This window comes from Budorcas taxicolor, chromosome 18, assembly GCF_023091745.1.
Source record: "Budorcas taxicolor isolate Tak-1 chromosome 18, Takin1.1, whole genome shotgun sequence".
Taxonomy (NCBI): Eukaryota; Metazoa; Chordata; class Mammalia; order Artiodactyla; family Bovidae; genus Budorcas; species Budorcas taxicolor.
Genome location: NC_068927.1, coordinates 48,025,595 through 48,050,160, shown reverse-complemented (window position 1 = coordinate 48,050,160; position 24,566 = coordinate 48,025,595). Strand labels below are relative to the sequence as shown.

Below are 24,566 nucleotides of genomic sequence, written 5' to 3'. Positions count from 1 at the left end.
TTATTTTGAAATCTCTTTTGCTTCTACCACTGGGGCATTTCTGGAACACACACCCCTTTGGTGAGTACCATGAAGAGGTACTTTAGGGTGATAAGCCCTGGGCCAGAATTCCTGAGTTCAAGTCCAAGTCCAGGTGGCCTTGAACTAGCTTCATAATTTGTGTCTAGGTAGTAATTCTCATGTGAGGATACAAATAATATATGCTTAGAGCATGTCTGGAACATAGTAAAGGTTGAGTACATGTATTTTATTTTATTTTATTATTTTTTTTTTTTTGAGTACGTGTATTTTAATTCAGTTCAACTCTATTTATTGAGCACCTACTATATGTCAGGCACTATTCTAGGCCCTGGAGATACAGCAGTGAATAACACAGACAAAAAGCCCCTCCTTCCTGCAGGCTGTATTCCAAATAGGGGAAGAGAGACCAACATCATAAGTCAATTTTGTAGTATGTTGGAAGGTGTTATGCATTGAGGTGAAAAAAAGGGCAGGGTAAGGAGATCAGGAATGGGAGGGAGGTTGCAATACAGTGATTGCTAGTTATTGTCATCACCAAGTATTTAATAATTGTTCTTTTATATATGTTAATACATATATATATGTCTTATTAATTAATGAACTCATTACTGTTTATCATTTGTTGTTGTTGTTTAGCCACTGAGTCCTGTCTGACACTGCGACCCAATAGACTATATATAGACCACTAGGATCCTCTGTCCATGGAATTCTCCAGGCAGGAATACTGGAGTAGGTTGCCATTTCCTTCTCCGGGGGATCTTCCCAACCCAGAGATCAAACCCACAATCTCCTGCTTTGCAGGCAGGTTCTTTACCACTGAGCCACCTGGGAAACCCTTATTTATAGTTGTGCTGTGCTAAGTCACTTCAGTCGTGTCCGACTCTTTGCGACACTCTGGACTATAGCCCACCAGGCTCCTCTGTCCATGGGATTCTCCGGGCAAGAATACTGGAGTGGGTTGCCATGCCCACCTCCAGGGGATATTCCTAGGATCAAACCTGTGTCTCTTTCCTCTCCTGCACTGGCAGGTGGATTTTTTACCACTAGCGCCACCTAGAAAGCCCTTATTTATAGTTATTAAGTGCTAATTAAGTAGGGGGATTCCCTGGTGGCTCAGATGGTAAAACATCTACCCATAATGCGGGAGATCTGGGTTCGATCCCCGCCGGGAAGATCCCCTAGAGAAGGAAATGGCAACCCACTCCAGTACTCTTGCCTAGAAAATTCCATGGATGGAGGAGCCTGGTGGGCTACAGTCCATCAGTGATCATTGTTTATCATTGTTATAATTTTTATTATTGTCTTAAGTCAGCCCTCATCATCTCTTATCTTCCATCAGAAAGCTGTATGTAAAATCAAGTATAACTATGTTCCATCAATAGTCTTCACTCAAGGAATAGAGTAACCTCACTGAACCTTAGCTCTGCTTTGCTCACCAGCTCCAGCTCTTAGGCCTCCCTCTGGATCTATCTAAGTCACTTGTAGCTCATTCTCACAGCATATTGTGATTTCCTGTGACATAATGACATGAGAAAGGGACAGTGTCACTCTGTGACCAAATCTGAAATGAGAGACAGTAATGCTCTGCAACCACAAAAATCACATGGTTCATGCTACATGGTTCAGGGTCATGACTGTTCTTCTAGCTTCTAATACCCAAGGGGACGTGGGGACTTCCCTGGTAGCCCAGTAGCTAAGGCGCCACACTCCCAATGCAGGGGGCCTGGGTTCCATCCCTGGTCAGGGTTCCTGGATCCCACACACTGCAACTAAGAGTTTGCATGCCACAACTAAAGATCCTGCATGCTGCCACTAAGGCCCGGCAAGCCAAATGAATAAATATTTATTTTTAAAAAGCCTGACATGAAGGGGAAAGGTATCGGGAAAGACAGGAGATTTTCTTGGGCAGCTTTCACCTTCGTTAGATGCCCAGAGTCCTGATGCAGAAACTGGAAGGAAAGATGCTTCAGACCTTGGCAAGCAAACACATCCACCCTTGGGGAACACGGATGGCCTCTAACTAAGGACAGAACCCTTGAAATCCAGACGGCAGCCCCTGGCTTAGGCTCCCTCCTGGGGATGGTCAGGGTCTTGAGACACTTTAGCTGGGGAAGGGCAGAGAAGAGGCTCCCAGACTCACCTGACTGTGCCCCACCCTCCTTCAACCTGGGGGATCAGTCCTTGCCCTCTGACCTGCATACATCTTTTCTGATACCCACACAGTCCCGCAGCTCTTACAGCTTATACCCACACCAGCGGGGAAATCAGCCCCCTCTTCCTTTCTCACCCATGATGCCTGGGGATATAGTAACAGCCCTGTTTTGCAAATGAAGAAACAGACTTGGGGTGGTTAAAGCAAATATTGGGCTTAGTGGCAAGCCCAATAAGATACCTCAGAGAGACAGGAAAAGCTACAATAGAGACTTCCCTGGTGGGCCCATTGGTTAAGACTCCACCCTTCCAATGCAGGGGGCATGGGTCCATCCCTGGTCGGGGACCCAAACTACGATCCCACGTGCTGCATGGTACAGCCAAAAATAAAGAAAGAAAATTTTAAAGAAAAATCCACAATGGGAAAAATAGGACAGTGGGAAATGGCAGGGGTGGGGGTGGGGGTGGGGGGACATAGGAAATGGGACAGTGGGGAAAAAAGAAACAACCAAAACTGAATTTATATCTAAGGAGTGAAAGCGAAAGTCGCTCAGCTGTGTCCTACTCTTTGTGACCCCATGGACTATATCCTGCCAGGCTCGTCTGTCCATGGAATTCTCCAGGCAAGAATACTGGAGTAAGTAGTTGTTCCCTTCTCCAGGGGATCTTCCCCACCCAGGGATCAAACCCAGGTCTTCTCCAGCATTGCAGGCAGATTCTTTACCTAAGGAGCCATAGCCTAAACCAAAATCACAAAGATTTACTCCTATATTTTCTTCTCAGTTTCATAGTTTTAGCTCTTTGATCCATTTTGAGTTAGTTTTGGCATATGGTATGAGAAAGAGCCCAACTTAATTCTCTTGCCTATAGATACACCATTTTTAATTACTATTCTTTCCCCTACTGTATGCTCTTGGCACTGCACCTTACTCTTATTATCTATCATCTTATTTTTGACCACAAGGTTCAGAACTACCCCTGGTATGAGAAGGAAGGGAAGGAAGGAATGGTGACTACTAATATGCTTTTTGGAAATCTGCAGAAAAGTTCTGAGTTTAATTTCATACTGGCACTTCTGCTTAGTTATGAGGTGAAATTCGAGAGAATTTTATCTACTGCTAGAAAAATAAATGTTCGACTGAGTTTCAGCTACCAACTTGCAGTGCATTTTTAAAATAATTTTATTTATGTACTTATTTATTTTTGGCTGTGCTGGATCTTCGTTGGTGCGCAGGGTTTTCTCTAGCTGTGGCAAGTGGGCACTACTCTCTAGTTGTGGCGTGAGGGCTTCCTATTGTGGTGGTTTCTCTTGATGCAAAGCACAGGCCCTAGGGTATGAGGGCTCAGGAGTGGAAGTTCCCAGCCTCTACGGCACAGGCTCAGTGGTTGTGGTGCATGGACTTAGTTGCTCCTCGGCATGTGGGATCTTCCAGGACCAGGGATCAAACCCATGTTTCCTGCATTGGCAGGCAGATTTTTTACCTCTGAGCCACCAGGGAAGCCCTCAAAATCCAACTATACGTGTTATCTGAACTAGTATTAATTGTGCTTAGAATGAATGGTTTTATTGTTAGAAGAAAAAGATTAATGAAATGAAGAGATGGGTTCAAGTTCCACTGCTGGATCAGAAAACATAAATAATGGCAATGTTGAGAAAAAAACGTTGATTCAGCAGACTTCTTAGAGCAACATTATCAAAGGAAAAAAATACAAGACTTTAACACACATATATGGAATCTAGAAAAATGGTGCTGAAGAATTTATTTACAGGGCAACAATGGAGAAACAGACATAGAGAACAGACTTATGGGCCCGGGGAGAGGGAAGAGAGGAAACTTACATTACCATGTGTAAAACAGATAGCCAAGGGGAATTTGCTGTATGGCTCAGGAAACTCAAACAGCGGCTCTGTATCAACCTAGAGGGGTGGGATGGGGAGGGAGGTGGGAGGAAGTTTCAAAAGGGAGGAGATAAATGTATACCTGTGGTTGATTCATGTTGAGGTTTGACAGAAAACAGCAAAATTCTGTAAAGCAATTATCCCTCAATAAAAAATAAAAAATATATAAGACTTTATCATGAAGGTTATTTTTTAATGGTTTATCAAATATATAAAATTCAAGGAAAAATGTCATGCCACAATATATTTCTCTATGGTTATATTCTTACCAAAAAAAAAAAAAATTAATTCAAGATACATGAGGGACATCCTCAGTGGTCCAGTGGTTAAGAATCCACCTTACAGTGCAGGGGCACAGGTTCGATTCCTGGTCCAGGAATGAAAACCTCACATGCCGCGGAGCAACCAAGCACCTGTGCCACAACCACTGAGCACGCTCTGCAACCAGAGAAGCCACAGCCACAGGAATCCCACACGACGCAACCAGAGAGTAGTCCCCCCTCACCACAACTAGAGAAAGCCCATACTCAGCAACGAAGAGCCTGTGAGCCACAACAAAGACCCAGCATGGCCAAAAATAAATAAATAAAAATTAATTAAAAAAAAAGAAACATGGACATACAGCACACCCACCTGCTGCTGTGTCCAGAGAATGCTGTGCTGTGCCATCCAGATCACTGTTTCAGGACCAAGGCACTCGGTCCTTCATCTGCTTGAAGTGCTGGCTAGTAATGCCTTGCAGCTGAGTTCCCCCCCGTGCATGCTCTCAGCTAAAGACAGATTTCCATTTGCAACTACGTCTGGTGATGAATGTTAACTATACTTGTGGTGGTGCTCATTTTGCCCTATAAACAAATGTCAAATCGTTGTGTTGTACACCTCAACTAATAGAACATTATATGTCAATTATATCTAAATTTAAAAATAAATTTAAAAAAAAGACAAAAGATCAAATAAAGATTGCAATGTGATATCCCCTTTCTAGAGATGCCTTATACATGCACACATCAGAGATACTGTGAGCTTCGTTCCAGGCCACCATGATAAAGTGAATAACGCAATAAAGTGAGTCACACCAATTTTTGGTTTCCCAGGGCATACGAAAATTATGTTTACTCTATACCATAGCCTATTAAGTGTACAATAGCATTATATCTTTTAAAAGTACATACCTTATTTTTTAAATCCTTTATTGCTATAAAGTACTAACCTTCATCTGACAACGCAGGGTTGTCACAGACCTTTAATTAGTAAAAACCACAATATCTGCAAAGCACAATAAAGTGAAGCATAATAAAGCAAAGTACACCTGTATCCAGTTACTGGTTGATGCTAGAGATTCCAGCCCCATTGTCCCAACTTGGAGAACTCTGAGAGGCCATCCATCCAAGCTCCACAGCTCCCCTAGGCCTGATGTAGAACACCCGAGGAAGAGGCCCTCCCAGGGCTTGAGATCCAGAGCTTGTTGGAGAGGGCATGGCTATGGCTCACTGAAGGGCAGAGAGAAAGGTGGTGGTGGATCTTGCTGGAAATCTGCCATTTGGAACTTGTTGGAATGGAAATCTACTCTGGTGTGTCTAGGAAAGCTGTTTGAGGGGAAGTGTCTCACCCGAGGCACTCTGCTATAAAACCACCCAAAGAGGACACTTCCCTAGTGGTGCAGTGGTTAAGATGCCATGCTTCCACTGCAGGCGGTGTGGGTTCAGTCCCTGGTCCGGAACTAAGATCCCACGTAGCAGGACTACGGGGGGGAAAAAACAAAGCTCCTGGCCACTAGGTGCTACTTGGCTGTGATATACTTTATGTTGTGCAGCGCCCTGGTTCAGGAGAAGCTGAGTACGCCGTGGAAACCTGGTGCTAGAAACTGCCCACACTGCAGGAGCTGGGCATCAGGGAAGCCAAGCACACTTGTAGGAGCCTGGCCATCGAGCACAACAGAGCCAGGACGCAGAGCCCCCTTTCCATTCTGCAGTCTCCATCAGCCTCTACTGATGAAGCTTATCATCATGCCAACTGGCAAAGAAAAAACTTTTTTTAATGACCCTATATTCATTTTCACAAAAGAGACAAAAGGGTGAATTTAGAGCTAAAGGGCAATAAATCAGTAATCAACACTGTCTATCTCTTGGACTAATTAGTATAGCACGCTCTACACACAGGTAAACCCCTATACAAGTGCAAAATGAGAAACTTAGTTGTGTAACTAACAAGATACAGCTGTCCTCCTTACGAATGAAGAAATTCTCCCCCTTTCCCCTAAGTGAGATGCACAGACCCCAAAAGTCACTGTATCCATTACTGGCTATGTTAATTACTCCTCAAGTCACAGTCTGACTGAATACTAGTTTAAGGCTCAATTGTAAACTAACTTCCAACAACTTGCATACAAACTAAAAAGGTATCAAGGAAAGAGGAGAAAATAGCATGAACAAATAAATACCTACAGTAGAAAAATGGGCGACTGGCCATTCTTCGTGGCTCAGATAGTAAAGAATGCCTGCAATGCAGGAAATCCAGGTTCAATCCCTGGGCCAGGAAGATCTGGAGAAGGGCATGGCAACCTACTCCAGTATTTTTGCCTAGAGAATTCCATGGACAGAGGAGACTGGCGAGTTATAGTCCATGGGGTCGCAAAGTAGGACACGACTGAGCAACTAACACACACAGAGGCAAATTAGAGACTTCAGTGGGGGCCAGTGCTAAGATTTGGGGCTCCCAATGCAGGGGGCCAGGGTTCAATCCCACAGTCTGCAACTAAAGAGCTCGCCTGCCATAACAAACAGCCAGCACAGTCAAGCAAGTACACGTTTTTTTTTAAAATAGTCAAATGGGAAATATGGAAAGCCACTACAATTTTCATTTCTGTAACCAGTCACAAGGCCATAATTGATAGCTTCCTTCTTCCTCAGCCCATTCTGTATTCCCACCACCCTCAGCCAGAACCTCATCTGCTCCAGGTTCTTTACCTGGTGGGGTGATCTGTTTTGATTGTCTCCTACTCACCCCACTGCTAGAGGGTTCCTTTACCTTAATCTTATTTGTACTGACTTGCATTTGGTGTGACAAAGTATCAGTGAAACAACTCAGGACTTGGCACTTTCACTGCTGAGGGCCCAGGTTCAATCCCTGGTGGGGGAACAAAGATCCTACAAGCCATACAGCTCAGCCAAGAAAAAAAAAACAACAACTTCTATTTTGGGATATAGTGTATATAATTTTTCCATGTAAGTCAACAGATAAATTAGAACTCTACATCTCAATAATAAGGGCATATATCTCATCAAACCAAACCTACACGGCTGTGAAATACGAAGAAGCAATTCTTTTTAGGCCATCAAGTCTGGCACAGATTTGATATAGTCTGTTTCCTTAGAATACTAATACTGCAGACTTCACAATACTTTTCATTTATGTGACATATCAAGATAATTTTATGAGGGAATGCCCTGGCAGTCCAGTGGTTAGGACTCCATGCTATCACCAAGAGTTTGGGTTCAATCCCTGGTTAAAGAACTAAGATCCTGCCAGCTATGCGTACTGCCAAAGGGAAAAAAAAAAAAAGATAATTTTATGACAGTTTAGTTTTATTTAAATTCAACTCTATACTCACAGGATTGAACATACCATACCATATAAAAAGGTATTATTAATCAGTACACATGAAACTGAAAATTTTGTGAAGGAATTACAAGCAATGGAGCTATAAGTATTACCAGAAAAGATGGTGGAGCTATTAAACTATTGGAAGAATTATAGGAATAATTCTTTATATGACAAAACTTTGGCACCCAAAGAGATTCTTCTGAATCTTATTAGATGCATTGTTTTCAAATGCAGTAAGAATTGTTAAAATGAATCTCATCAAAGAGCTGAATTAATGAAATATTTTGTTCAAACACTGGAGCTATTATACTGAAATGTGTTGATTGGTTGGGATCAAGGTGAAGTTTTACACATTGTCAGTCTTCTGGCTTCAACTGTTCTGGGGTCTATGTGCTTGAGGCCAGCAGTTTCAGCTGGTGGGGGTCTGGTTCCTTACAGGAACAACTTAGGAAGGTGTGTCAGACCTTCATATCTTCAGGGAACTGGGTGTTGTGATTCTGCTATGTGACGGGTTTATAGTCTAAACTGTTACTGGCTTCCCAGTCCAACAGCTATTTCTTGTTTCTACATCTTCACATTTTCTAATCATTAACTCTTGAGCAAGGCTTTTGGGACTCTGGGGAGGACTGGGAAACTAAAACAAAAGCCTTTTACTTCAAAAATCGGGGACACAGGGGCCTGTATACAGTTTCAAGCTCCATATTACCCCTAAAAATGAATATTAATTCCTTCTTATAATAAAATTTTCAGTCCGTGTTCACATTTCCCCGTTTGGTCATATTATTTTTATGTTTTTTTCTTTGTTGAAAATATATACATACTGCTTGTTCAAATCAGGATCAATAAATATCACTGAATAACTGCTGATTTCAGGAACAAATTATCCTTTTATGCCTGGGGAAGGCCGAGTATATCTTTGTACTTTTGTTGTTGTATTTGAGGGGTTATTTTTGTTTTGTTTTTTACATGCATAAAATTTCCTTGGAAGGACACACAGAATGGTTCCCTTGGAGAGGATCAGAGAGAGTGATCAGAAGGAAGATTTTTCTTCCTATGCACACATGAATTTTAAACCATATTGAACTCATGATCTACTCAACAACTGGGGAATTAAAAATAAAAAGTTTTCTAAAGGCAAGTCCTAAGACATCATCAAAAGGGATTAGAATGTGGGAAATAAAGGTGGGAGGGCTGTTTCCAGACCTGCCACAAGATGGCAGCAAAGTGACACCAAAGCTTGGTTCTGGACTCCGGCTGCCTGGCTGCCCATCAGTCTCCCTCCCCATTTAGGACAGGCAAATGCTGGTAGGTTCCTGCCCACCACTATCCTGAGCTGTGATGCTGTAGCTGAGCTAAATCCCCAGATTCCTCACCCACAGAGGCTGTGAAATGTTTACTGTTGTGTTACGCTTCCACATTTTGAGGTGATTTGTTACTTGCCAGTTAGATACTAGACTTCATACTATTCCACCAAAAAGTATTTGAGTATGTATTTCTAAGACGTAGAGACTCACTCTTTAAAAAAAACACAACCACAATAGAAATATGTTTAAATTATTTACTATAATAAAATATCCACGCAGTCTAGTTAATGACACATGAAGTATTTGAATTAAAAATATTAATGTCTGCAATCTATTTTAAAATAGATCAAAAAATTTTATGGATGGATAGAGGTATAGATGGCTAGTTATGTGATAAGGCAAATGTAGCAAAGTGTTTATTATAGAATCTAGGTGGTGGGTATATGAGTGTTTACTAGAAGATTCCTTTACCCTTTCTGTATCTTTGAAATTTTTCATAAAATGTTGTGAGAAAAGTCAATCACTGGGGCTTCCCTGGTGGCTCAGTGGTAAAGAATCTGCCCACCAATGCAGGAGACTCGGGTTCGATCCCTGGTCCAGGAAGATCCTGCATGCCAAGGAGCAACTCACTCCGTTGGCCGTAACTGTTGAGCGTGTGCTCTAGAGCCCGGAACCGCAGCTACTGAGCCCACATGCTGCAACTACTGAAGCTCAGTGCCCTCGAGCCTGTGGTCCACAACAAGGGAAGCCACTGAGATAAGAAGCCTGCAACCAGAGAAAAGCTCACAAAGCAACAAAGACCCAGGACAGCCAAAAGTAAATACATTTTTTAAATTTATTTTTTAAAAAGTCAATCATTGTTTAAATTTCCAATTGTCTCAAAAGTGTTGGCATTTTTTTTGTTTGTTTGCCCATATCAAGATCCAAATAATAACCACAGGGTGAGATTGGTAAATATATGCTCTGTGTTCTTCAAATCACAGAATTGTGGTGCCTTTTTGTTATATCAATAAGCCTTCATCCTAACACAGGGCAACAGAGTTTACATCCCCCAGCTGGCTCTTGATCCTGAAGTTGAGCTCTTTAGTCTTGCAAGCTGATGAACCCATTCCTAAAGGAGACCTGAGTGATGGCAGCAGCAGCTTCTTTTTTCTTTTTAATATTTCTTTTTAGTTATTTATTTGGCTGCACCAGGTCTTAGTTGCCGTATACAGATCTTCCTTGGAGCATGCAGGTCTTTTTTTTTTTTTTAGTTGCAGCATGCAGAATTTTTATTTACTGCATGCAGAAATTTTAGTTGTATCATGTAGGATCTAGTTCCCAACCAGGGATCGAATGCAGGTCCCCTGCATTGGGAGTGAGGAGTCTCAGCCACTGGCCCACCAGGGGAGTCCCAGCAGCAGTTTGTGACTAGGGCTTCCTGACCAAGGTCAGTGCTACAGGATGTGTTCTGGGCTCTGTCGCTGTAGGGGCAGCTTCAGAGAACAGCCTTCTCAGGTCAGTTTTTACATGTCCTGAGTGTCAGTCCTATAGGACTAGCCTAAAAGTGAGGCATGTGTCTAGTGCAGCTACGCCGAGCCCCACCCTCGGAAGTGGGGAGTTTAATCCTCTGCAGTTGCCATCATGTAATTCCTTTTTATTTTTTATGAACTGCTGCTCATTCAACACACATTTTTGTGATTTATTACTTATATGCTGCGCTGGGTCGTCTTTATAGCACCCGGGCTTTCTCTAGCTGTGGTAAGTGGAGGCTACTCCTCATTGTGAAGCATGGGCTCTAGGTGCACGGGCTTAGTTGCTTCACAGCATGTGGAATCTTCCCTGACCGGGGTTCGAACCCATATCGCCTGCCTTGGCAGGCAGATTCTTAACCACTAGACCACCAGGGAAGCGCGCCCCCTTGTAATTCTTCATGTTATCTTTGAATTTGTGTTTTGTGTTTTATAAGTGAAGTCTGCTGGGACAATGGAGCAGGCATCAGGAACTTAAAGCCTGACCTGTGTGCATTCTCTCTTCCCACCACTCTCTCTCCCTGAGACAGGCTCTTAGCTGCCTGTTCTGCCTCCTGAGGGCCTGGGCTTCAGGAGGGTCAAGGTCCACTACACACATCCCATGGCCTCTGAGGGCAGGGCAGAGTGGCAGCTACTCCCTCCTCAGTTGGCAGTCCATGGCATATTCAGCAGGTGACCAGCAGGGGCGAGTGTCCTGCCCACCACTGATCCCAGTTCTGTGTCTTCTTGGAAGAGAGGCTGCATCCCCCTGTAGGGAGCAAGCCTGTGAGAAGGAAATATGCCTTGTTTGACTTCTCCACCTCAGGCCAAGGCACCAGTTGGTCCAGTGGTTGGTGGGGAGAGAAGCAGAACTTGGCAGCCAGCAGCCATGTGTACAGACACACAAAGTTGCAGGGCAGGTCACCCAGGTGACTGTAAGAGCTTGGACTCACCCCAGGGTATCCCTTGCTCTAGGGAGCATGACAATGAATAGCACATTAAAAACACCATGACAGCTTAAGAACAATCATGGAAGAAAGGAAAATGCTTTCTATCTTAGTATTTTTATTTTTTTAATATCTATTTATTTGGCTGTGCCAGGTCTTAGTTGCAACATGTGGGATCTAGTTCCCTGACCAGGGACCAAACCCGTGCCCCCGCCTTGGAAGCGCAGAGCCCCAACCTCTAGACCACCAGGCAAGTCCCAATATCTTAGTATTTTTAACAGAGGTGTTTTTTCTTTCCGTTTGCTGTTTGAAGGAGGGGTCCCACATTTTCATTTTGCACAGGGCCCCATACATCAGTTCGCAGTCCTGCTTAGAGGGCACTCCTTCAGCCTTTCCAACATTTCTGGTATCCCAACCAAGAGCAATTTCTGTTTTCTTCCCTGAACACTGATCCTACACAGCTGCAGATAACAGGGGACAGCTGGGGGAATGAGCACATGTGTGGCCACTTCCTGGATGACTAGAAATATCTAAATGAGTAGAATCTAGGAGGAGCACTGAAGCCCTACTTGGTTAAGTAGGTGGGAGTGACCAAGTTAGAGAACATTTGGCTTATATTGTATATCCTTTGACAAATATTTATCAAATCCACCCATTTGTCAGGTGCTGGGGATGCAGTGGAATCTAAAGTCAACAGACAGAGCAACTACACTGTTTTCCAGGGTGAAGAAGAGTGTGGAGGTGGGGGTAAGATGAAGCAGCAGAGACGATTGCTATGCAGCGCAGTCATTTTGTGCGCATGTTTAACTTAAGCAGTCAGCTACGTGGGTTCACAATAAACAAAGATAATGAAAAATAATTATTTAAACAAGGAAATTATCCTGCCCTTCATTCCACTTAATAAATAAGCAGCGTATGCTCCCTCCTGTATGAGATATGGGCGTAATCTACTTCCTTGGGCCTCGTATCTCATCTGGATGTAGTGTGAGTTGAGTGTACTTTTCATACAACATAGTCCCTGAACCCAAAAATGAACATTGACATTTAGCTAAAGCCATAGCCATCTGTTACAACGTGGGAGGAAAATGGCATAATGAAAGATGGTGTCTTACCTTCCTTTAGTTGCTCTCAACATCAACCGGATAGGGAGAGATCCGGGGAACACAACGGAGGAACAGCATTTGCCCTAGCCGGATACCTCCGCAGAAACAACCCAAAAATGTATTCTCCGGGACCGCTTTCCTCTCCGCGTGGACCAACAGAATTCTGAGATGAGTAACAGATGGGTGCTCCAACCATTCGGCGCTGGGATGCGGGGATGGGGTTGCAGCGTCTTCCCCGCCCATCTATTGGACGAATCGGAAAGCGTCCTCCGGGACCGCGGTGTCCTGGGGCGCGCGGGGGCGTGGCCTGGGACTCCCCCGAGGGGAGGGCGCCGTCTGTCCTTGGGCAGAGAGGGGAGGTGACTCCGGCCGAAGAGGAGGACACAGGATGAGGGCCTTGCGGGTGAGGGCCCCTAAGGGTCAGGTTTCGGCCCCCAACTCGGAAACTCTCAGAAACCCTCACCCCTATTTGAAACTCTCCCCAAATTCCGGGATCTGGGGACTTGGAACGTGAGCCCCCTTCAGGGCTCGGGACTCCCTCCTAATAAGCCTGGGGCCCCTCTCCCCAGCTCCCAACCCAAAATCTTTTGAGACAGCCGGGGACTTGTTAACTTGACCAAAAGCCCAGAGTTGGAACTTCTTCCCTTCATCCAGGGCTCCCTTAGCATTCCTTCCCCTCTCCCTAACTTCTTAGGCTGCCGGGAAATTCCCTAAGCACCCCGATCCAGCCCTGCCCTTCCCGCGACCTGAGCTCCTCCCATTAACCCTGGGAACCGAAAAGAAAAAAAAAAACCTCTCGGGGCTGGGACCCGCGGAATGTGAGCCTTCCTTCTGGGTCCGATCCTCTAGACGGTCCGATAACCTTCAAGCCAGACCCTCTAGGCACGAGTCCCGTTCATCTAGGCCTTTCCTGCCAGGACACCCTCCCCCACTCACGCTGTCAGTTCTCATCTTGCCTTTGAGACGCTCCCATGGGACAGGAGTGTCCCCAAGTCAGAGCCTCGGAAAGTCCGACACCCTCCCCCCAAAAGGACCTCCTCCGGGACGCCCCTGCAGACTCCCTCAGTGTCCACCCATCCCCTCTGCACAGGTCTCCCAGGCACTGGTCCGCTCCTTTAGCTCAACCGCCCGGAACCGCTTGGAGAACCGAGTAGCTGAGAAACAGAAACTCTTCCAGGTGGGCGGGGCGGGGGCGGGGGCGGGGCGGGGGAGGAGCCTGGGCCGCCGGCTTCGTCCCGAAGAGAAGTTGGGGGTGGCAGGAGCTTAAGGTCTGCGATGCTGACAGCGCCTTTCTCATCGTGTGCCCTCAAATCCCAGGAGGACAATGGTCTCCCGGTGCACTTGAAGGGCGGTGCAACAGACAACATCCTGTATCGAGTGACGATGACTCTGTGTCTGGGGGGTGAGTGCAGGGCCAGGCTCGGCCTGAACTGCGGGAGGAGGCGGCGGGGCTCGAGATGGAGAGGGGAAGGGGCGGGTTCTGGCGCTAGAGTTACGCCCGAGAATTGGATTCTGAGCTGGTGTGGACCCTATGGGAGCCTGGGCTGACAAATACAGAGGGAGCACCCCAGGGCTTGGGCTCCTGTCCCAGGAAGATGGCTGGGCTAGTGATGCATCTGGGGAGAAAGCCTGAAGCCTGGTCTGTATCAAGGTCCAGCATTTCCCCAGCTGAAGGGCAGTTTGGGAAGGGACTCGAGCCTGCAGCATGGGCTCAGAAGCAAGATGGGACTCAGGGAGGGAACTGGGGCCTCATTCAGTACCCCCCACACTCCCTCCCTAGGCACTCTCTACAGCCTGTACTGCCTTGGCTGGGCCTCCTTCCCTCACAAGAAGTGAAACCAAGAAGTCTGCAGGACCCGAACAGGCATCAATAAATGTGCTGGTTTCCTGCGGAACCCAGCCCAGCTCCATGCTCCCTATTTGTGCCTCCTAGCCCATCCTTCCACCAGCAAGTCATCTCTGCCCTGTGGACAACCCTGGGACCCTCCTACTAGACCAGGGTTATCCCCCTAGGATGTCACTGCCTCTCAGCCCTCCCAGAAGCCCCAAACAGCATCCCTGGGCTGTCCCCTCAGGGTCTGGGGACCTGCTTTGTATCCTGGGATGGCACCCCCTCTCCCTGCAGAGGCCCAGGGTGGGGAAGAAGATCCTAAGCATAGTGTATGACATCAGAGAGGTAGAGGCAAGTGGGGACAGACTCATTCAAGCACAGAAGCTGAGAGGGGCAAATATGGCCTTGGGGGGCACAGCCAGGGGGACACTGAGACCTCCCACAGGTCTGGCTCTTCCAGCAGAAGCAGAGATGGCCCTGACTACTAGTCTTGGTTTCCATGGGATCTGAGCGAGATCTCAGCAAGAATAAGGCTACAGCTCAATTGGGATCCAGAATGAGAAAAAAGACTGGGACTAGGAGACACATACAGACAGGCTTCCTCTGCCTCAAACAGAGTCAGAGCCACCCCTCAACTCAAAACAGGAGGCAGATATCGGAGAGAGCAGCAACTAGGGTACATTTATTTCCTCCCAGGCCTGGCAGCCTGGGAGCAGAATACAGACAAAGGCACTGGGGCATGTGGCCCTGTTTTGGCCTGGAGTTCAGGTGCCTGGGTGGTAACTGAATGGGTGTGCCTGGGTGTGGAGGGACTGGAGTGATCCCCCCAGAACTAAGAGAAGGGCCCTTGGGGTGTGGAAGCCACACAAATGTTGGGCTTGGCACAGGTGCAAGAGAAGGGTTATGGAGTAGACGAGATGGGTGTGCTGGGTGGGGGTGACTGGAGGGGCAAGGCGTGTTGAAGCATGTTGGGCCCTGGCTGTTGACTGAGAATCCAGATGCCAAGGGCTGAGAGGACAGAAAGGCCTGTGGGTCAGCAGGACCCACGAAGATGTGACTGCAGACAGAATCAGCCCTGGGGGAGACCGAAGAGTCCAAGGTGACTCCTACAGCGAGGTGATGAGGGGGCAGGCCTGGGGCTCCCATTCAGGAGTACATGGTCAGCTGCAGCCACTGGGGAAAGGAAGGGACAGACAGTGAGGAGCTGGGAACCCAGGAATACCAGCAGCCCTTCTCTGCTCTCACCCAGGGGTCTTTGGGAAATTGGGAGGGAGGGAGCCCTCGCTCCAAGCTGGTACATGGGGCTGAGGGGAGGGGCCCTCTGCTAGTTTCCCACATCTCAGGGTGGAGATGGGGGTTCTTACCTCCTGGATGTTCACCTGGATTTGTCCAGTGCCATCTTTGTCGAGAGATTTGAAGGCACCTGGGGAAAGGAAAGGTTGGTGGGACTGGCTTTTAGGATTAAAATATACTAATATATGATAATACTAACAGCTAGTAGTCTGTCTACTCTGGCAAGCACCTGTATAAAGTGCTTTCCGTGTATGAATTCATTTAACCCGATTTTGGGAGGTAAGTGTCATTTTAAAATAAGGCACAGAAAGGTGAAGTGATGTCCCTGTGTTACATAGAGAAAAAGGAAACTGGGATTGGAACCCAGACTTCTACTCATCTCAATAATGGCCTCCATATCTTGACCTTCACGCCCCTCATCACCCTCTGCCCAAGCCCCAGCCCCCTACCAACCTCCAGTTCCAGCTGAAACAATCTACTGGAAGGAGGCTCTGCATTTCCTGCTCCTACAGTCTGTTGTGGTCCCCACTCCTGCCCTGAAACTCATTTCCATGTTCCCCACTCACAGCCAAACCTGTATGTAAACAGGTGCCCACAGTCTGTGTGGCTCTCTCTCACTCACGGCTCAATTACCACCCTCGGGGGTCCACGCGTGTGGTACCCTGGACACTCCACGTGCAGCTAGCCCTCTTGCTGGTAAACCCCAGGCCATTTCTTGACCCTCTCATACATGGCTTTTGGCATCATCTGCCCTGTTGTCCTCTCCCACCTTCCCTTCATGTCCCCAACATACATGTCCCTTTTCTTCCCTGCATGCTCTTAATATACTGTCCACCCTGGGCTCTTGGCATGCCAGGAGATCTTCCTAAAGGAAACCTGAGACCCTGTTCTTCCCCTGCCTAGACCCTGTTCACTGTCCGCATTAGTGTCTGAGCACCTTCGAACTTGGCATTCACAGCCCTGCATGGCCTGACCATCCCACTGCTCCTGCCCCCTCTCAGACAAATCTGCATTCAAATTCTAGCTTTGCAACTTCTAGCTAAGTGGCTGTGAGCAAGAAATTCGCCTCCTCAAACCCTAGGTTCCTCCTCCATGAAATAAATACTCTAACCATCACCGAGATCACCATCTCCTCTTTCCTTTCTAGGCCTTCACACAGGCTGTTCCCAATGCAACACTGCTCCCCACTCGCTTGCTGGGGTCACTTCTTACCCACCAGGTCTCAATTCACACATGCCCTCCCTCCTCCAGGAAGGCCTCCTTGATCACTTAAGCTACATCAGCTGCCTAGTTAAGTTTGAAGAGCTCCCAGTTACAAGTCTAAACCTGATCTACCCTGACCGTCCCCTCACAGCCCCATCACTCTGCAAAGGCTTCCCCGATCCCAGACTTAACCATCCCGAGCTGCCACTGTCTGGTAATTTGCCTCTCCTGTGGACTGTGAGCAACATAAAGGCAAGAACATGGGCTGTTTCAGTCACTGCTGTGCCCCTAACACTGCCTACCTCAGTGTCAGGCTCAAAGGAGGCTTGGCCCAAGGAGGCTTGACAAATCCCCACCTGGGAAGAGAGCTAGGGTGTCACTTACGGAACATGGCATCCAGTCTGACCAGGCAACTGATGAAATTGTCAAAATCCATGTTCCCTCCCTCATCTGAGTAGCGTCGGATGATCATGTTGTAGAGATGTTCATTCAGGTGGAATCCTGAGAACGATTTAGTTAACAGGTGTGGGGGCCACAGAGCCGAACCCTCTCCCAGCCCCAGGATTCAGACTCAGACCAGATCAGTGGGGGCTGCCTCACCATTCCCACCCCCAGTCCCACCATGTTCCTGCCAGCCACACCTGCTGCCTCAAAGGCCCCTGGGAGTTCACTGCTGCCAATGGTCCCTGAACGGTCAACATCAAACTGTTTGTATATGGCCTGTGGGGACAAGGAGGTCAGGATTCAGCTGGGCCTCATGGGGCGTGGCATTTCCAAGGCTTGGGGCACTGTCTTTGTGCCAGTCGTTTCAGAGGCTGAACACACCTGCCACTTTTTGATGTTGTTCCACAAGTACTTGAATTCTTCGAAGCCCAGTTTACCAGTCGTATCACTCTGGTGGGAGGGTGTTAAGAATAGCCATACCCAGAAGTGTGGACAGTGTACATGATGATGTAAGGACCAAGCAGGGGAGTCTGGGCTAAAACCCCAGCTCCCATCCCACCCTCATCCTGTCACCTTGTGTGTGGCTTCATTGTTCGTTTTGCCCATAGGTACTTTAGTTTGTATTTCTAAATGATAAAGACTCTCTTTACACATAATCACATGAAATCCTCATTTATAACATTCTTTGATAGTAATTCAAACTTACAAATATTAGGACATGTAAAACACCAGGGTATCTTAGAACTCTAGGGAAATGAGGTGATGAGTAAATACCTGATGTACTTGTGATAAAAAGTGAAGGAGATATTGGTATAAAGCCCTCACTCAGCTCAGGGCTGGCACTTGATAAATTCTCAGTAAACAGCAACAATGGCCAAGACTTATCACATGACTTCAGATAGTGCTAAACTTCTCAGGAACATCACTTGTCTCACTAAATCCTCAAGATACCAGCCCCATCAGTATTGTATCTGGGTGACAGAGAAACAGCTTCAGAGCTGAAAAATCTACCCAGGTGAGATCATAGTAACAGTGTGTGCAGACCACTTACTCTGTGCTACCCATTGTGCTAAGCATTTTGCATGAAACGCCAATTTGGTATCACCATTATCACTCACCCAATTTTATCAAGAGGTAAACTGAGGCACAGAGAGGTTCAGTAACCTTGCTAGGAGGCTGAGCTGCATTTGTTTCACCCTAGACAACACATGTATGTCATCACATGACATGCATATATATGTGTGTCTATAATGCTTTGTGCATGCAGTATGTGCCTGTGTCCAAAATCAGTGAATGATGTGTGTTCCCATGCACACGCCTCTACATATCTTCATGTATGTGGGTGTGCCCTTATATATGTGTGTGTGCATGTGGGCAAACCTATGGCAGTTACAAGGTGGGGTTATAAGGTTATAAGGTCCGTTGAATGATTGCCTCTCTAGGTCCTGCCTGGTTTCTTCATCTGTAAAATGGAATATAATAATCATACCTGTCCCACAAGGTGGCTGTCAAGTAAATGTAAGTAAAGTGCCAGTCATGACAGCTGATGTTATTATGTGTTGCCACATGTCCATAGGTGGGTGTGTGTTCTAATGTATACGTGTCCACATCTGTGGGTATGAAAGCTACACCCTGACTGCCCCAGCCACTCTCGCAGAAAATCCCTTCTTGGGAATTCCCTGGAAGTCCAGTGGTTAGGACTCCTTACTCTGTCAGGGCCCCAGTTTAATCCCTGGTTGGGGAATGAAGATCCCACAAACCACGCAGCGTGGCCAAAGAAAATTCCCTCATCCTCAAGTTCTCCACCAGACTACTCTCAAGGATACATCCATTACGGCCACCATGCTTCGACATGTGTCAATGCCAAAGCCATCAGTCTTCAGATCAGGATCTGTGGGATACAGGTTGAAGGTCAAAGGCCAGAGATCACAACTACCCCAGCCACCATGCCTCCAAACCTGCCCTGTCTGCTGACCCCAGTCACTCACGTCGGGTCACCACTTTGTTGAGAATATTCATGAGTTCTGTGGCGCTGACCTCCATGTCCTGGGGGAAGAAGTTAGGAATGGGGCAGGGGTGACTGCAAGGGGTCTGAGGGTGTGATGAAGGAGGATGGGAACTTTGGGACTGCCATGGTGGAGTGTACATGTAAAGGGCAGCCCAAGGGAAGGCATGGAAGGGTTAAGGATGGGTCTGGGGCCCCTGTTTACTTACATCTCCAGCCAGCTGGGCAAAAAGCCTCCGGAACTGCCGGACCTCCTCACTCTCATTGGCCTCGATGTTGGAGTAATGTGTGCGAGGGGGCTGCAGAGGGAGGAGATTTCACAGCAGGTAGGGGGAAGGGTGCCCTGGCCGGGGCAGCAGTACGTTGGGAAAGTCTGAGTGGGCTGAGCGGTGAGTGACCAAATGGCAATGAATAGGAATGGATATAGCTAAGTCCGCAAAGAGTTGGATATGACTTAGCGACTGGAAAATAATAGCTAAGTTTGAGGATTACAAGGGAGAGATTCAGTGAGATAAATTTCGTAAGGAAAGGGATGGGGCTTTTTCAAAGGGACAAGGATGGGTGTTGGAAAAGGCCTCAGAATGAGAAAACAGTGGCGGCTTACCAGGGGCTCTGGGTTGTACTGCGCAGCCGCCTCACTGAAGGAAAACATGGGGGTGGGGGTTAGTGCCAGGGGGCGGGGCCTCCAACCGGCAGCCAGCCCCCACACCCCATCCCTCAACCCCTAGCTGGCCACCCTACCTACTGGCTCCCTCCGCCCTCATCAGTGCTTGTCCTCTCCTGTCCCTATCCTTGCTGCCCTGGTTGTGCCCCCACAGTAAGATCCCCCTTGCCAGAGCACACCTACATAATGGCAGATTCCTCAAAAGACCCAGCCCCTTCGAGGGCTGCCTCATAGAAGCTTGGCCCCAGCTTCCCGGGGCCCCACCCTCCTGGGTTCCACCATGGCTTCTAACGTTTGTGTCTTCTCAATATCCCACCCCAGCTCCATTAGTTCTCACCCCTTCATATCACACTCAATGGCTAAGACCTACCAGGCACCTACCGACCCCTACTCCCCCTTCACTGCTGCTGCTGCTGCTGCTAAGTCGCTTCAGTCGTACCCCTTCACTAGGACATTTTTAATCCAATCAGTTCCCAGCCTAGCCTTGCCCCTTGATGGCCTTTTCCCCAATCCTATAAGGGCTAGACCTCTTCTGAGCACACCTCATTGACCCACCTACGAGGGCCACACCGCGCGCACAAGGCTAGCCTTGCCCCCAAGAAGTGATAACCAGCCTCATTGGCTCCGCCCCCTTAACGTTTGTCTCCAGGTTAGCGGAAGTAGGCCCCGCCAGCCCCATTAAGCCCCACCTCCCAAAGCCCCGCTGGTCCCATCAGACTATGTCCCCTCAATAATCAGAGTACCCCCATGTCAAGCTCCGCCCCCATGAACTCATTACGGTCGGCCCCCTCAAAGCGGGTCTCCTAGCCCAGGGCCGGCCCAGCCTAATTAAGGTTCCTGGTCAGTGTCCAGGTTACCCCATTCTATTGCTGGACAAGCCTCCTCCTCGGGCCACGCCCATCACCAGGCTCCGCCTTACCTAATGGCGCTAATGACCCCGCCCAGGATGCGCATGGCAGTTCCGCCGCCGCCGCCACCGCCGCCGCCGCCTCCGCCACCGCCGCCGCCTCCGGCCCCGCTGATAAGGCCTCCAAGCACATTCCCTAGACCCCCGCCCAGGCCCCCGCCTCCTCCGCCGCCTCCGCCACCCTTCAAGAACGAGTTAACCAGGAACATGGCTGATTCCTAAGGAGGGAGAAAGGGGTTAGATGGCTGTCTCGTCCCTGAGCCCGCCCCTTCCCCCACAAAAATACGCATTTCTGACTGCTGGACGTGAGGAAGTAATATGAAACCTCTAGGCGGAGACCTATCCTCCGGCTGGGGCTTAAGGGCCCATTCGGGGTGAGGTCTGGGCTTCTGGGGGAGGTGGTTCTTGGATGGTGGCATAAGGACAGAAAATCAGGTTTGAAACCTCCTTCCGTTCCAAAGGTCCGCATCTGGCTTGAAAAACTCTGGACTGAGTCTACGCATAGGCATCATGAAGTACCAGGCACTGGCCAGGTCAAGTGGGATTCTCAAGGTGGGAGGTCCCAAGCTAGCGCTCGAATCTGAGATCCAGAGCCCTAGAGGTTTGAGGCGGGTCAGAACCGTGGGTTAGAAATTCTCCGCCTGGAGGCCCCTGACATAGAGTTTAGGAAATCCAGAATGTGGGTTTAAGGATTTAGGTGCAACCAGCAGTGAGACTAGACTCATTGCTGGGTCTGTGGGATCAGGTCTAAGATTTTAAGTGTCGAGCCTCGGAGCCTGGAATAACGGAGTTCCTGTTAGAATTGAAAGGACGGATCGTGGTCCCAGAGGCTGCACCCAGGGCTGAATTTACTGGGTACCTCTCCACGGGCTCCTATTTTAGATCCTGAGAGGAAGGGTGGAAGAGTCCCTGGGGCGGGATAACTAGGCCGGACAGATCTGAGAGCTCGAATCTGAGATCAAGGGTGTAGTGGATCCCTGAGGCTAAGATTTTAGGATCTCTTCGGGTCTGGAGGCCTCCAGGGCCGGAATTACAGAGTGCAGGGGGAGTCCGGACTGGGCGCTCACCGCCTCGTTCACGCGTCCGCCGGTCCGCTCGTCGGTGTAGCTCTGGGGCCTCCGGCTGCGTCCGACTCCGCAGGGCGGGGCGGGTGACTCAGGCTGCCAAGGCCGGGTTAGGCTCTGCGGGGTGGCCCAGCCCGCATCCGCCCGGTCCTAGAGCCGACATTAAGACTGCGCGTGCGCTTATCGGTCCCGCCTCCTGTGATTGGATGCCGCTGCCCAAGGTCCACCCTGCGTTTCTAGTGCCTTGCATTCCCGACACCGCCCTGAGTTGACAGATCTGAGGTCTTTCCCTATTCTGTGTGGTCCCAGGCACCTGGGAACTAGAACTCCGAGGGAACTTGGGCAGTCGTCGTGCCCAAGGCCACCTAGTGTCGATTTTCGCCCCAAAGCCTGCTGCCATCGTCTCACAGATGTGGCTTTCGGTTTCCTCTGAAAACGACTCCCGATACTCTTGGAACTTGTCTCCTATCCCAGCCTTGTCACGACAAACAGCGTCTGTAATTGTGTTTGGCCCACAGTCTGGGACAAGTGCCCGCTTCTATGGCGGGGATCCTGCAGGCAAAGCCCTGATGGTGGTCCAGTTTCACCTACGAATCGGACCGCCTTGTGCCTCCTGCATCCACACCCCTTGACCCCCTGAGCCAAGACCACTAGAATTATTTTTCCTGGACGGGTCCAAGTGTAGTCTCAGTCTTCTAGTCTCTTAAGAGGGGCCCGGATACAGGAAGAATCCGCTGGCCCCATCCTGGTTTCTGAGGCTGGACGTTCCCAGGGTCGGTTGGTGGCCGAGGTGGGAAGTGCAGCTGCGAAGGAAAATGGCAAAGGAGGTCACCTTTGGAACACTTTCGCTTGCTGTCTGCTTCCAACCTGTAAGCGCCCAGGACCTTTTCAGGGTCCCTCGGAGGGAGCTGTCTGTCTCTCTAGCCCTTAGGCGCTGCTCTGGAAGCTGACTCAGGTTGGGGTTGAATCCTGACTTTGCCCCTTAATAACTTGGAATTCCTGAACAGTGACCTGAGCCATGATTTTCTAATCTGTAAAATGTAAATAAAGGTCTCCATGCCCCACTCTCTAGGCTCCTAACAGAATGAAGCAGTAAAGGCTTAGTTAAATAGTAGAGGATACTCTGTGTCTGTTCCTTCCTCCTGGAGCCCTCTTGGGTTCCTGAGGTAGACTCTTGCTCTTCCTTAGTTAATACAGTAAGTCCCCTACATACAAACCCTCAAGTTGCAAACTTTCAAAGATGCAAATTGTGTTTGCATGTCCAATCACGTAAGTTAGTTCACCTGTCTGGTGTACATTGTCAGGTGCATGTATCCTCTATAAGCTGTTGTGCTTTTGTGTGCTTTACACAACTGTATAGAGTGGGCTTCCCTTGTGGCTCACCTGGTAAAGAATCTGCCTGTAATACAGGAGACCTGGGTTGGGAAGATCACCTGGAGAAGGGAAAGGCAACCCACTCACTATTCTGGCCTGGAGAATTGCATGGACTGGATAGTCCATGGGGTCAAAAAGAGTCGGACACAACTGAGTGACTTTCACTCACTCAGTCACTCACTCACTCACTGTATAGAGTACAGTAGTATAGTATGTTTATTTCCAGGCCAGGATGTCCAGAAGCAAGCATAAAAGCAGTGATGATGTACCTGGTACTACTGTACTTTTTAAGGTACTGTACTGTAAGATTAAAAATGTTTTCTTATAAGTTGAGAAAGCCCATGTGCAGCAATGAAGATCCAAAAGTAAAAATAAAATATTAAAAATTAATTTTATTTAATAAAAATAAAAAATAAAAATTAAATATTTTCTTTATTTTTTATGTTTGTTTTGTGTTATTTGTGTGATCAGTATTATAAACCTATTACAATACAGTACTTTATGGCGGTCTGTGTTAGTTGGTACTGAGGCTAACTTTGTTGGATTTATGAACAAATTGGACTTACGAGTACACTCTCAGAACAGAACTCATTCATAAGTAGGGGACTTACTGTACAGATAAAAAGAGCTGCCAAGCACGTTCCCAAGTACTTTACATAGTGGCAACCCACTCCAGTATTCTTGCCTGGTGGGCTTCAGTCCATGGGGTTGCAAAGAGTCTGACATGACTGAGCTACTGACACTTTACATGTATCAGCTCATATGTCCTCATAACAATCTTTGAATGGATGCTATATATCATCTCCATTTCACAAATAAGTAAACTGATTCTGAGGGTAAACTCCCTAGCTTGTACTCTAATTTTTTTTTTAATTATTTAAAATTTATTTGACTGTGTCAGGATCTTTGTTGCATCATGTGGGATCTTACGTTGTGCCCATGAACTCTCTAGTTGTGGTGTGCAGGGTCTGGAGCATGTGGGCTCAGTAGCTGCGACATGCAGGGTTAGTTGCTCCTCAGCCTGGGGGATCTTGGTTCCCTTTTCAGGGATCTAACCTGCGTTGTGAGGCAGATTCTTAACCACTGGACCACCAAAGTGTTAGTCACTCAGTTGTGTCAGACTCCTTGTGACCCCATGGATTGTAGCACACTGACTCCTCTGTCCATGGAATTCTCCGGGCAAAGATACTGGAATGGATTGCCATTTCCTTCTCCAGGGAATCTTCCTGACCCAGGGATTAAACCCAGGTCTCCCACATTGC

General features: G+C 47.9%; 2 protein-coding genes across 2 annotated transcripts; one reads left to right on the top strand and one right to left on the bottom strand.

Annotated features, from left to right (window-relative positions):
* Positions 1–12,817: 12,817 nt before the first annotated feature.
* Positions 12,818–14,438, top strand: LOC128063622 (cytochrome c oxidase subunit 7A1, mitochondrial). Its single transcript, XM_052656419.1, has 4 exons — positions 12,818–12,922; positions 13,610–13,696; positions 13,837–13,921; positions 14,300–14,438. Exons 1-4 carry the CDS (start codon positions 12,908–12,910, stop codon positions 14,353–14,355), a joined length of 243 nt encoding a protein of 80 aa, XP_052512379.1. The 5' UTR covers positions 12,818–12,907; the 3' UTR covers positions 14,356–14,438.
* Positions 14,439–15,005: 567 nt separating this feature from the next.
* CAPNS1 (calpain small subunit 1) lies at positions 15,006–21,084 on the bottom strand. The gene is made up of 10 exons (XM_052655343.1): positions 20,879–21,084; positions 19,900–19,933; positions 19,505–19,594; positions 19,279–19,336; positions 19,117–19,181; positions 17,672–17,740; positions 17,488–17,566; positions 17,231–17,347; positions 15,715–15,773; positions 15,006–15,523 (listed from the first exon to the last, which is right to left on the bottom strand). The coding sequence occupies exons 1-10, from the start codon at positions 21,073–21,075 to the stop codon at positions 15,497–15,499; spliced, it is 795 nt and encodes a 264-aa protein (XP_052511303.1). The 5' UTR covers positions 21,076–21,084; the 3' UTR covers positions 15,006–15,496.
* Between the last annotated feature and the right edge of the window lie 3,482 nt (positions 21,085–24,566).